We start from the raw sequence: 14,448 nt of genomic DNA, 5'->3' as shown, positions 1-14,448 counted from the left end.
CTATTTCTATTGAACCAGAAGTATGGTGAATATGTCACAAATATGACTCCTAAATGATAATAAAGTATCCAAGCTTAGCAGAGCTATCAAAAAAGGTAAAATAAAACAAAGAGACAATCATGCCTCACTTTGTGAGCTTAAGAGAGGGGCTTACGAAGAGGGCCACTTAATATTGAAATATCTTTAAAAAACATACCATACTATACACTGAAACTGCTTTGTTAACCAAATTGACTATATGTCCCCCAAGGAGGAGTCATTAAAGTCACTGACACACAGTAACACCCCAAGAGGTACTGAGTTTGATTCATGCTGCCGGTCACATGTTTTTTGTGTTTTTTTTCTTCTGTTTATTTCTTTGCATTTCTTAAATTTATAGAACAAATTTCATTTCTGACAATCTCACTGATAAATGTTTTGTTTTTGTTTTGTTTTTATTCTTAAATATTCAATATTTCTTTGCAGCTAAAAGGTTTCACCTCAATGGCTTAATTTGTGCAATTAGAAAAAACAGAATGCTCGTCACAGAATGCTTAGGCGAATCACGTTGACAAATTTTTTAGTCACAAAAAGATTATGAGCGTCATTGCACTCTCTTTGTCTTAATGTCAACGATCTCAGTACTATGTGCAAATGGCGCAAACTAATTTGAATTCTATGTTTCCTCAAAACAGTTACAATATAAGCATTAGAAAGGCCTTCCCGAAAGTTAAATCTTAAAAAGTAATTAAACTTTCCCTGTCTTTAATGTACATATAATTGGTAAAAATGGCATTTTATTATCAGGGTAGCTATCTGTGTTACAACAATAAAGCGGCAAAGATGAAACGGCTTTGTCGATTCAATAAACTAAGTTGTGGCCTCCAGTTACTAAGTTGTGGCCACAATTAGTTACTAAGTTGTGTTTTTAATTTATGAAGTTGTGGCCACAATTTACTAAGTTGTGGCCTTAAGTAACTCAATTTACTGAACTGTGGCCCCAAGTTACTAAGTTGTTGCCACATTTTACTAACTAGTGGCCACACTTTACAAATAAAGTGTTGAAGATGTCAACTCTGTGCCACCATATGTCAGGCTTCACACGACAAATATCAATTTTGATTTAAAAGGCCATACCAAATTGATTTTATGCTTAGCTTCAGAGATTTCAATTTCCAAACCTACCAACCCAGCAGGACAACTGCTCTAAACAGCAGATTTCACCACATTATATATACATTGAAGCTTAAAAGGATCATACATCTAAATGATTTAAGAAATTTTGTTCTGAAGATTGTTGTTATTTAGTTTTTAGCTCTACAAAATCATAATTCTTTTTGTTATATTTTTTATTATCATGAGGGCTTGAAATCTACCCGCCCAATAACAATTTTAACATAGAATTTATTTGGCATGGCCTAATTCAAAACAACGAACATGGGCCTCAAAACATCATCTTGTGGTTCTCAAAACCTTCAGCATGTATCTGTTAGTGTGCTGACAGCGCTTAAAACATTTAAAAATTCCATCAGTCTACTGTTGTTTCAGGAGTATATCATGTTATTTTCACTGCATAGAAAATATATAAAATGTGATATTTTCAGTAACAGTTTTTCATGTGTACATTCATGATCAGGTCACGCTTTGTATTATAATATAGCATTCCCTTTATCAATTAAATATATTGGGGATATCTGACCTGACCTTTGAACAAATTCATGAAATATGTAATTGGCTTTAGCCTCATGAATGCACTTTAGGCGAAAAAGTAAATCATAAATACAGAACTATGTATCACAATCTCTGCAGAATTACCTATACACTACAATAAATATATTCGGTACAGAAAAGATATGTACTGCATTATCTATTGATCAGTTATAACTTACTTTACTATACTTGATTTTCTGCCTTTTTCAAGTTTTGTTACTTAATTTAAAGGAAGTCAACACTATACATGTACATGCAAATTAAAGTCATATAATCATGGAACATAGTCACACTGTATGGTATCATGAAACAAAGAAAATATTGGTTGACATTCCAAAGAGCAGATCCAGGTATTGAGGTAAGAGTGTATCTCAGGGGCACCACTTTTTGACGTGTGCCCTAGCTTGCATCAGAACGAAATGTCTAGGGCAAAAAAAAATATACATAGGGGTTTGAGGTTACTCGCATGGAAAATTTCTAGTTGACAATCAGGTGCATTGTGACCGTTTGTTTTAATTACTTTTTGTCTTCTGTATTGACATGAAAAGTAAACTTGGATGATTTTAACCCCTCCCCCCTCCTCTTATTCTGCTAGTGCATAATCCACTACAAAATACATCTTAAATTTATTGAATATAAATTTGTAATAACAATAACTACAATAGATAAATATATATATATATATATATACCATTCTTTTCTGAATCCATCCTTTGTTCAAATTATCTTTACTCTTGATCAAATTCACTATAAATATTTGTATCAGTTCCCTGAATATAAGACCACTAATATGTCACTACAAAACCATCACAAAGTAAAATTTTACGCTTCAGTATGTAATGACAATGTATTAGGTTACAACATTATCATTTTGAAGAGAGAAAAAGAATTAACACCATAAAAAAATAAAAATAGAACAGCAGTCTATTACAAAACGGCGTTATATGCTATTTAATATTCACACCGTGGTTGAAATGTTAAATTCAAGTATGCCACCCTTCTACATTTCATACTACCAAATATGGCCATTCCAAATAAACAATATTGAACTTGACTAAAAATATACACCTGTAGTAATGAAACCATTAATGAAATTACATCATATTATGATTTGTGTCATGTTTAAAAATAACTTTATCTTTCATACTTTAACCACAAAAAACTAAAATGCATACATGTACTATATAATGCCTGACTGACAAGATGTATATATGAAGGGTTTAAAAACCTGACCCAAAGTTCTCATCTGACCTACACAAGCCCAGACTGGTAATATTTGAGTTGGATTGGTAAAAAATTTGGCAATATTACAAAAGACAAAGAATAAATATGATGGAAAATAACTATTGGTCTAGTAGAAGCTGGCTATCATTTATGTAATGTCTGCAGTTGAAGTTTACCAGAACAAAATATCTACATGTACAGAACATCATCCAATTACCCGCACCGGTAAAGGTATTAATTAACCAATTGATGTTTACTAACTACATGTCTTTAAAATGAATTCATATATGCTCAAAGACGAAAGAAAGTGCTCATTTTGTTATTTCTGATATTTTTTAAGTCAGGGAATATTTTGCCTTTAAAGGGTTATTTCTATATGAGGCAAGTCACCGGTCCCCACCATGTCAAATTAATTGTTACAAGCCAAGGTGGTGTGAGTATTGGTTCGTGGCAGAATAATGCAATTATTAACTTTATTGAATTAATCAAGAGATTGAATGTTTAATTCACAAGGATTATAAGATGCAAGATGACCTCATATTATTCTAGATTCCATATCATATTTAGTTTCCTCAACACTGCATGTGGCCATTTTCTCAAACATTTGGGGAAAATACAATATTTTATGAGTAAAGCATGATACACAATCTTAAAAAGTAAAGAAACTGTAACGATCATGACCATACAATGGAAGGACAGCTTCTGACCGCAATAAATCTCTGTGCAGTACTTTATTACTATGATACTGTTTGACATATTTAATGTCTCAAATAAACATGAATGCCATTTTAAACTTTATTCATCACTGTTAGTCAGGTGTAACAACCAGATTTGGTAACACTGGTTGCATGAATTTTTCATTTATTTTTTAATGAATTTTCTGACATAATCTATTCACTTTTAAACTAAATCTGTATATTATTGCTATTCATAAATTTAAGAACAAGGTCGGTAATCATGACACCTTTATAAGTAATTTCCTAACTTAAGTTATTTTCTTACATTAAGTATCCCACCCGCCACTGTGATGATATAATTACTTAACATCTGAATTACTTTATTTTCATTGAGTATCAAATGTACATACTTTTACGTTAAAGTACTTGTACTGTTCTACTATGACTTCAAAAGGTTAAAGAAATCAACTTAAGAAATGACTTATAAACTTAAGAAAAGACTTAGAAATGACTTATTAACTTAAGAAAAGACTTAACTTAAAAAAATAACTTAACCAAATGATTAACTTACTTAAATGAGTAAGAATTTTTATGAATACAGCCCCTGAGCTCCAGATAAGATTTTTCAATTAATTGGGTTTTGTAATTGGTCATTCAGGCTTTTCCATTGAGTAAGTCAGCATTTTTACACAGTGGTTTTTCAGGCAATGGGGAAGAAAGATGAAAATGTAATAATATATATAACATTGTTAAATTCTAAACTATCTTGTTGGGGGGGGGGAAGCCCTTAGAAATATGGCATGTATGGCATCGTATTTCATGTATGATCAGCACTGTACATGACTGTCAGGTATAGTACTCTGCACTCATTAAGTTCTTAGATGGTTTGTATTAGCAGTCCCCTTATTTTGCTTACAATTAATACTGCACTTTGCTTTCCAGCACAGAAACAACTGGTGACATAATGATAAGTTGAACTAGTTTCAAAAAATTATGCAGAATGTATCAAAATTTAAGAGACTCTATACCTTTAAAGTATTGCGAAAGCCATCATTTCATATGTGTTTAACTGTTCTTATAAACTTAAAAATAATTTCAACTGCATTTTCTGTGATTTGAATTTAGCAACTACGCAAATATATGCTGCTTATCTGGAGCTCTGATAGAGCTATCAAAATGAACAGTTGGGGAAATTAAGTCAAACATATGCTTTTACATGTATATAGTGTACCATATTCACAGCCGCTTCATCTGAATTATGTTACATGTATATCACACCAGTTAATCCTACTTATGAGTTTTTATTCCAACAGTCTTCAAATAAAATTTTAATGGCTATCTTAACTTTTATGTGTAATTACTAAAAATTGTGTTGATGGAAATGAGACATCTCCGAATAAAAGTAGCAAAGAAAAAAGAGGCAATTTATAAAACTCAAAAGGTAAAAAAAATTAATCAGAAGGTCGTGACATAAGACTTTTGACACTTAATATTTCAGCAAAAAAGGCATCAGTTAAGTAAAAGAGAGAAAAGTAAAATATATAAATTATAAGTAAATGATGACTACATGTATAATTGTATTTGATGTGTATAACTTACCATTTCTTGTATTGTTTGTATCATTTATTTCAGTTCTATAACTTTTCAACTCCGCCATTTCTGCACCAAATCATCAAAACACAGGCCCTGAAAGATATACGAAGCATTTTGGGTGAAACAACTTAGGGCCATTAATCTACTCGTTAAGGAGTGAAATTATTCCTAGGACAATAATTTTACTAACAGGGTACACAGAAGCATAAAAATACTTTTTAGAATTATAATATTCTGAAATAATGTATTCGATAGCAACCAAATATGTGATAGGATAAAATGATACAATAGCAGGTTAGGGCCGTGAATGGGAAATGTATATATCTGACTCTGCTTATAAGTTGGTAGAAGGCGAACAAGATAGAACTCTTATGGTTTGCTAGATAAACTTTCCCTATCTAACTAAGCTACTTGCTAATGCAGTCCAGTCAATTGTAACCACTGAACGTTGTTTTTTAGAAAATACTCAACAAAACATGATGAAACTTCACAAGTGTTACTAAGGCAAGCATCTGAATTGAACTAGATCATCAAAATCATCGATCACCGTAAACAAACGTGTGTTTTAACAGGTGCTCTGGATTTGTATCCTGTTCTGGTTTGTAACATCAACCAGTAAAGGTACATGTATTATTCTCGAGGGAAGTATGCACTATTTTCACATGTATTATTCTCGAGGGAAGTATGCACTATTTTCAGCATGAAGACTTGACGATGTATTGGAAATAAAATTGAAGATTTACACTGTAACTTGTCAACATTGGGATTTTCCCTAAGTGACTGGTAAAAATATATGACCCGCAGGATTTCTAGAAAATAACCCTGGCCCCGAGTTCATATAATAATTATATAGATATAAAGCAGGATCACGAAAATATATGACAATAACAATATTGGCATATGAAAAACATAGCTACAATGAAAAACACTGCAAATAAAAATATTGTCTAATTCAATACTTATGACTCGATGCTGTAAAAATAACAAATAGTACAGTATCAAACAAATATTTACCGTGGTAAAACTTGCAGTTTTAATGTGATCAATAGATGAAAAACAGTCTCAGGTGTCAATAGTGTACAAGAGTCAAGAACAAGCGCACCTTAAAAAAGTGGTTCTTGGCTTGAGATCTCTGTTGAGATTCAAGCCGGGATAAAGTATAATCTATTTCAAACTTTTGACGTGCTCAATGTTGAACCTGGGAATTTGTTTGTCTAAACAAAACCATTGATGCAAATCATCAAAGGGTGGAGCTATACTATAGCTGGTGTAAATGTATTGTTGAGCAATAAATAGAAACAATAATCAATCGAAATGATACCTACTGCAGTGTACGTTTCCCATTTTTGTTTCTCTGCCTTTGACTTTGTGGCAATGAAATATGACGGAGATAATTTGTGTCCGTGATCAAATATAAACTTCCTAAACAAGTCGTGTGACTATTTTAGCTGCAATGGGAACATGCCACTCAGTACTGTATTTTTTTAAATGATTTACTGTTTTAAAGTAGGCATTTTGACTTAGTGACTTACGTTCGTAATTATATTTTGAAGTGAGTTACAAGTAAACGTTCCAATAAATGCTAAACATTGTATGCGTATTCTTTATCAAGTTCGTACAAAACAGAGTGGATCCTCGTCAACATCCATGGTACGTTCTTTCCTTGTATAAACACTCTATACAGTAAGTGACTCGGGGGTATCCGACGATGAGAGGGGTAATTAATGCGCTTCAATACTCCAATATCACAAGCAAAAATCAGTTAACACCAAAAGTTATTAAAACTTGTCCGATGTTTTTGCACTTTTTAAAATTGCATTCTCTAATATATTATGGGTTTTTTTAAATAATGGTCGATATTTTATAGAAAATGTTTCTTGGCGGCAAGAATTGTACCTCGTCTGAGTCCAACTTTAAAAACTCAGGCAAGGACATTTAGAAATATCGTATTTGGAATATTGAGCTATATATATATGTCATGTTCAGCAACATCGCAAACGCGATGCGACCTCCGGTCGCGAGTGATTTCATGAATATTTGACAGACTCGGGGCAGTGGCGATCGGTGGTACCGGTTCAACCACTTCCGGGCCCATATTTGTAAGAAGGGTATGGTTGCCGTTCACTCGACGGCGAAAACCTTGTAGCGACACTACTGGAGACAACTGGCATCCGCGTTTCCGCGAGCTACGCTCATGGTGTTTACTTCCGCATATATATATGCGTGTGCGGAGCTACGTCATCTCAAAGGGTCAACATCAAACTGTTCGTTCGTGTTCGGGGTCGGACAGATAGTAAGACACAGTGCCGTTATTTTTCTAGGTACGACACTGTGACGCTCCTTTAATGTATAGACAGTTGTAAAGCTAAAACAGAAACGCGACCGACCTTGCACAGAGAATGGACAGGCCGTAATCATGAAACGGTATTTGGATAGCAACGGAGTCGTTCCTGAATAAATTGTTCTGTTTTAAACGGTACAAAAAATAATCTCATGACTAGAAGGCACCGCCGACATTACTAACGTTAAGACTTCAGCGACATAAATTTACCAAATGCAACAAGCAGGCCCTGAAAGACAAACTATATTCAAAACGAAAAAAGACTCCCCAGAAACCATCACCATGCAGAAGGGCAAATTTGTTTCATCAATCATAACCTGTGTCTTCCAGGGAGTACTTGTTCTTATTTGATCAGACAGAGAAAAGGTATTGAAACTTTTTTTTCTTTTTTCAAGTTGTCAGAAAAAGCGTTTTTTTTCTTTCTACCTTTGAAAACCTCCATCTGTTATGTACCAACAGTTATAAATTAAATACGGACTGTCGTTAGGTCCATCGCCTGTGAATGTGTTGATTTAAAACGCGATACTCGAAAGTACGATGATGAAAACGCGAAATCGCGAAACTACGATAACGAAAACGCGACAGTACGATAACGAAAACGCGATAATACGACAGTACGATGATGATACTGTGATATACTATCGTGTTTTCACCATCGTATTGTCAAGTTTTCACCATCGTAATATCGTGATTTCCCGTGATCGTAGTTCCGTACTGTCGCGTTCTCATCATCGTACTGTCGTGTTTTCATCATCGTACAGTCGCGTTTTCATCATCGTACAGTCGCGTTTTCATCATCATACTATAGCGTTTTCATCATCGTACCATCGCGTTTTCACCATCAAAATGTCGTGTTTTCATCACCGTACTGTCGCGTTTTCATCGTACTATCGCGTTTTCATCACCGTACCGTCGAGTTTTCATCATCGTACTTTAGCGTCTTCATCATCGTACCATCGCGTTTTCACCATCAAAATGTCGTGTTTTCATCACCGTACTGTCGCGTTTTCATCGTACTGTCGCGTTTTCATCACCGTACCGTCGAGTTTTCATCATCGTACTATAGCGTCTTCATCATCGTACCATAGCGTTTTCACCATCGTCCTGTCGCGTTTTCATTACCGTACTATAGCGTTTTCATAATCGTACTGTCGCGTTTTCATTTAATCGTACTGTCGTGTTTTAATCATCGTACTATCGCCTTCCGGTACGCATGCGCATAGAAGAATTTGCCCTCCATGTGACAAAATGTCGGATGCAGGGGTGCGTTTCAGAGAAATTTTACGATCTGCCATTATCGTTAATATACGATCGTAATAACGACCAACATAATGATAATCATAAAGGCGTTTGAGAAACGTCTTGTAAACTTTCCAGTCGTTTGGAAAAACAAACGAGAGCGCAGCGTTTAAAGCGAATGACACAGTCTAAAGTAAAATGACGTCACGTCATATTAACCTGATAAGAGCACCTGTCTTTTTTACTGCTACTACTACTAGTACTACTGCTACTGCTACTGTACTGCTACTGCTGCTGCTGCTGCTGCTGCTGCTGCTGCTGCTGCTGCTGCTGCTACTACTACTACTACTACTACTACTACTACTACTACTACTACTACTACTACTACTACTACTACTACTACTACTACTACTATTTCTACTACTGCTACTGCAACTACTACTACTACTGCTACTTCTACTACTGATACTACTGCTACTGCTGCACCTACTGCTGCTCCTACTGTTGCTCCTCATACTCCTGCTGCTGCTACTGCTACTGCTGTTCCTGCTGCTTCTGCTCCTGCTCCTCCTACTGCTGCTGCTGCTACTGCTGCTGCTCCTCCGACTACTGCTACTACTGCTGCTCCTGCTGATTCTCCTCCTTTTGCTGCTCCTGCTTCTTCTGCTGCTGCTCCTCCTACTGCTGCTACTGCTGCTGCTCCTCCTACTGTTGCTGCTCCTGTTGCTGCTCCTCCTTTTTTATGAAAGATACTTCTACTTCTGCTACTGCTACTACTACTACTACTACTACTACTACTACTACTACTACTACTACTACTACTACTACTACTACTACTACTGCTACTTCTACTGCTACTGCTTCTGCTACTGCTACTACTACTACTACTACTACTACTACTACTACTACTACTACTACTACTACTACTACCACTACTACTACTACTACTACTACTACTACTACTACTACTACTACTACTACTACTACTACTACTACTGCTGCTGCTGCTGCTGCTGCTGCTGCTGCTGCTGCTACTGATGCTGCTACTACTACTGCTACTGCTACTGCTTCTCCTGCTGCGGGTCCTGCTGTAACTGCTGCTGCTCCTCTTAATGTTCCTGCTGCTACTGCTACTGCTGTTCCTGCTGCTACTGCTGCTACTCCTCCTAATGCTGCTGTTACTGCTGCTGCTCCTCCTACTACTGCTACTACTGCTGCTCCGCCTACTGCTGCTGCTGCTTCTGCTGCTCCTCCTACTGCTGCTGCTCCTCCTTCTGCTGCAGCTGCTGCTGCTACTGTTGCTGCTGCTACTGCTCCTCCTACTACTCCTGCTGTTGTTACTACTACTACTACTACTACTACTACTACTACTACTACTACTACTACTACTACTACTACTACTACTACTACTACTACTACTACTACTACTACTACCACCACCACCACCACCACCACCACCACCACCTCTACTACTACTCGGGGTCTCATTTTGGATTGACTATTTGCTGCTTATGCTGCTATTTTATCTGTAATACAACTACATCCGGGATTAAACGTGTTGGAGGGGAGGGGCAACCATAAGACCCCGAAAGTATACTGTGCATTCTTAAAAAAAGCGTAGAATACTTGTGGATTTTCGTAAACGCTTTTGTTCTAAGACCACGGCATAATAATGAGTTCTTACCTGTGACTACTTTAATCAATGATGAATTAGAAGTTTCCGTCGGGGAAACCCGGCCCTCCCTCGCCAATTTGGTGTAAATATGATGATAATTGGACAACAACAAAATCGGATTTTTCAGGCTGATAATTATAAAGTTATTATACCTTCAAATCGTCTGATAACCGAACTATTATACTACGGGTATCATGAATGCTCTGTGAGGTAAGTAAAAACGCGCAACGTCATAATGATGGTGATGATGATGATGATGATGATGATGATGATGTAAGGTGATGAAAACGCGACAGTACGATAATGGAAACGCGACAGTACGATGCGTGTCGATATACCGACGCTATTTTAAAATTTACTGGGGCTTAATTGGCAGACAAACCCAGTATATTTCAATTTGAAAAATACGCAAATAGTGCGAAAGCTAAATGTGTCGTAAGCGATGTGATACATCAGTAAGTTAGTTAGAGCCAATGCGATGTACACAGCGATATCTATTTTATGTAAGTTTTTGACAATTTACTTTTTTTCTTGCATATTGTATCATCTGATTTCTATAGTCCCTTGAAATCAAAAGTACTGCAGTAATGATCAAAATCATCAATCATTTTTTGCAAATCTGTTTCAGTGCACTTAATAAGACTGGATCGTCAGCGTAAAGAGCTTTGGCTGATATCAACCCCTGTTCATTCAGAAAAAAATGCGAACATTACCGGTGACTAATTTTTCACTTTGGTACCGAATTTTACTTTCAAAGAATGGTTTATACAATGCAAATTATGATCAGTCGTTGCGTATCTTGCCCTTAATCAAGCTTGATTTTCAAGTTAAGTATTTTCAGTGTGTGTATACCACGTGATAAATTGCGTCATAAATGCTACGCCGGAAGGCAATATTTTGCTTCGAATGAAGACTTTAAACAAAGATAACTTTCCTATTTTTTCACCATTTGAACAATCGACGCGTTAAACGGGATTCTTCTAAATCCTAACGTCTTGTACGTGAATGATTTGCCATATCAAAAAGTTTGGACTAGAGTACACCATGCATATAGCTTGAAGTACCGTTTTATTAATCGTGCATAAAGGGGGGGGGGGGTCTTATTCTTGAGCTCTTTCTTTTTCGTCGATTGGTGTTACCTAAATGATTATAAAACGCGGTCTGAAAGAATACTTATAGTTATTTCAAAGGTGTAAAGGAACAAAAACCAAATTGATCAAGTACACGGACATTTAAGGTTTGATCAAGTACATGTGCACGGACGTTTTCCAACCTTCAGTGTATATCCTCATTATTTCACTAACGGGTACTAAAATGCGTTTTTTTGAAATATATTAATTATTACTATTCCTTAAATTCATTATTGAACTTTGCTCCCTGTTGAAAAGTGCGCATTGTAATGGAGTGGCAATGGAAGAATGAACGCGTTTTAACATCAGACCACGGAAACTGATGGGCTCTATTTTATGAATCATGGAAACATGTGTCATTACAATAAAATTCAGTCGTGTACATGTATTTTAACAATATAATCGCAATTAATATATAAAGGGCTTGTAATTTGTTGAGAAGGGTGTTTCACTTGTTTTTCGTTTCGTATATGTCATACATGTTTGTATGTAATATACGTGGTATACAGTTACACATAACTGCTTAATAAATCTTCATTTGTCAAATTTGAGAAAGGAAAGTGTTCTTGTACTTTTTAATGTCTTCGTAGTTAGAGATTGCCAGCTGATTGGATAGACTTATAATTTTGTGATATTTGTTTAATTTCAGAATATGGAGACTCCGAATGTATGCAAAGCATGTGGAATGACATTTAAAAAACACCTCGTATACCACGATAGAAGGCATTATGGCCAATCGCAATATCGCTGTTGCGGAATATAAGTATCTTCCATGGCCGAGAGTGTAAGATAGGTTCATTCCGACCCGAGCGTAGGGTGTTTTGCGGAAACGAGGTTTACCGAGGGTCGGGATGAACCTATCTTACACGAGCGGCTATGGTAGATGCCTTTTCTCCCACCTCAGTTATACAAAATTAAGTAAATAGAACGTTAAGTTAACGTTAAATAGAAGTTAGGAAATAGTTCTAAGGAGAATGAAGCATTATTTCTTGAATGGTGCTTGAAAACTGTTTTATGGTGACATTTGAAGCGAGAAATAATTAATTAGCGTTCTAAATATTACCATAAGACAATATTTCCTTGATGCTACTGACGACAGTCTTCAACAAGGGAGGTAATTACAATGTGTGACCATTATAAAAGGAGTTCCATACGGGCATTTTATCTTCGCCCGTGGGCAAGATTATAAGTATCTTCCATGGCCGTGAGTGTAAGATAGGTTCATTCCGACCCGAGCGTAGGGTGTTTTGCGGTAACGAGGTTTACCGAGTTTCCGCAAAACACCCTGCGCGAGGGTCGGGATGAACCTATCTTACACGAGCGGCTATGGTAGATGCGTTTTCTCCCACCTCAGTTAAACAAAATTAAGTAAAAATGTATTTTTTGCTGGAACTCTTTTGTGCTTAGTGAAAATAATTGCGTATGGATATGCGATAGCACGTGGGTGTCATGGATATTCGCGCAGTGATTCAGAATATGTTAATAGTCAAATCGGTCTTTTTAAATAGTTCTAAAGAGAATGAAGCATTATTTCTTGAATGGTGCGTGAGAACTTTTTTATGGTGACATTTGAAGCGATAAATAATTAATTAGCGTTCTAAATATTACCATAAGACAAGATTTCCTTGATGCTGCAGTCTTCAACAAGGGAGGTAATTACAATGTGGTAACCGTTAAAAAGGAGTTCCATACGGGCATTTAATCTTCGCCCATGGGCAAGATAAGAATATCTAGCATGGTTAAATTATTGGATCTACATATTCTTATCTTGCCCACGGGCGAAGATAAAAATGCCCGTATGGAACTCCTTTTACCACATTGTAATTACCTCCCTTGTTGAAGACAACTTAAATAAAAACTAAACACTATACATTCTAACTTCACGAATAAAAAAATGCTTGCATAACTATCAGTTTGTAAACCGCACTCTACTTTCTAACTTAAACGACCGTGTACTTTATCAAACCTAAAATGTCCGTGTACTTTATCAATTTGGTTTTTGTTCATTTCCACCTTTGAAATAACTATAAGAAGTAAAACAATAGACGCTGAAACCTATAAAATGCATACAATTTGCTTAAAATAAGATTATTGTATTAATTATTTACGGCACACACCAAGTTTAGCGATAGATTTGTCAAAGGCCGTGTACTTTGCCTAAATTTTGGTTTAAACATATTTTATTAAGCAAATTTTATCAACATTTCAATACAAATACATAATCAAATTTCAGGATTGGAACGGTAGAAATAAACTAATAGAGTTCCTTTCCCTGTTATGATAAATAACAGTTAGCATTTGAGGCGGATACTAGTGATGGAGTTATAATCATATTAATATACAAGCTCATATTAAATAATGTTTAAAATTTAGGCAATTTAATGATAGACATTAAATGCAATAACCTTTATTGTAGAAAAGACGACAACTTTATTCTAAATTAATCAACTGTATTGATGTAGAAAACATATAGTATGAAAAAAAACGAAGAAGAAAAGGAGGAGAGGCTAAGTAAAAGATGTGTTAGTGTTGGTGGTTTGAGTCGATCACTGGCTTTCAAATCTTTTTGACAAATAAATAAAACGATGAACTGCATCAAACAGAGTATTGAAAATTTAGGCAACTCCGAGAAATCAGTTGGTCAAGATTTTCAGGAAAACTTTAGGATATTAGACAAAGTTCGTTATAACCGTGAATAGAGCTCTTAAATGTGGGGTATATGGTCTTTATTTCACAAAAAATACTTCAAGTATTAAGAAAGTAATATTTAAAAACCTTACCTGAATCGAGACTTGTTGACATTTGTTGCCGTGCACTTGACCAATTAGTCATGTGGGTTCTCCACCGTAAATTAAATGACACAGAAGTTGGGCTGGGTGT

General features: G+C 35.7%; 1 protein-coding gene across 3 annotated transcripts in view; it reads right to left on the bottom strand.

The window, feature by feature from the left end:
- LOC128226920 (ATP-dependent translocase ABCB1-like) overlaps nucleotides 1-6,542 on the bottom strand; it is a 57,109-nt gene extending 50,567 nt beyond the window's left edge. Inside the window, exons 1-2 of one of the 3 annotated variants that reach the window (XM_052937032.1) lie at nucleotides 6,509-6,542; nucleotides 5,190-5,276 (exon numbers count right to left, since the gene is read on the bottom strand). In XM_052937032.1, the coding sequence (XP_052792992.1) occupies nucleotides 5,190-5,247 (58 nt within the window). In that variant the 5' untranslated portion in view covers nucleotides 5,248-5,276; nucleotides 6,509-6,542. Of the gene's footprint in view, nucleotides 1-2,380; nucleotides 2,637-5,189; nucleotides 5,277-6,197; nucleotides 6,296-6,508 lie in introns of those variants that run through there. The other 2 variants (XM_052937031.1, XM_052937034.1) reach the window with 2 other exon arrangements.
- Between the last annotated feature and the right edge of the window lie 7,906 nt (nucleotides 6,543-14,448).

This window comes from Mya arenaria, chromosome 3 (genome assembly GCF_026914265.1).
Source record: "Mya arenaria isolate MELC-2E11 chromosome 3, ASM2691426v1".
Lineage (NCBI taxonomy): Eukaryota > Metazoa > Mollusca > Bivalvia > Myida > Myidae > Mya > Mya arenaria.
The sequence above is the reverse complement of the archived record's forward strand: the minus strand, read 5'-3'. Positions and strand labels throughout refer to the sequence as shown.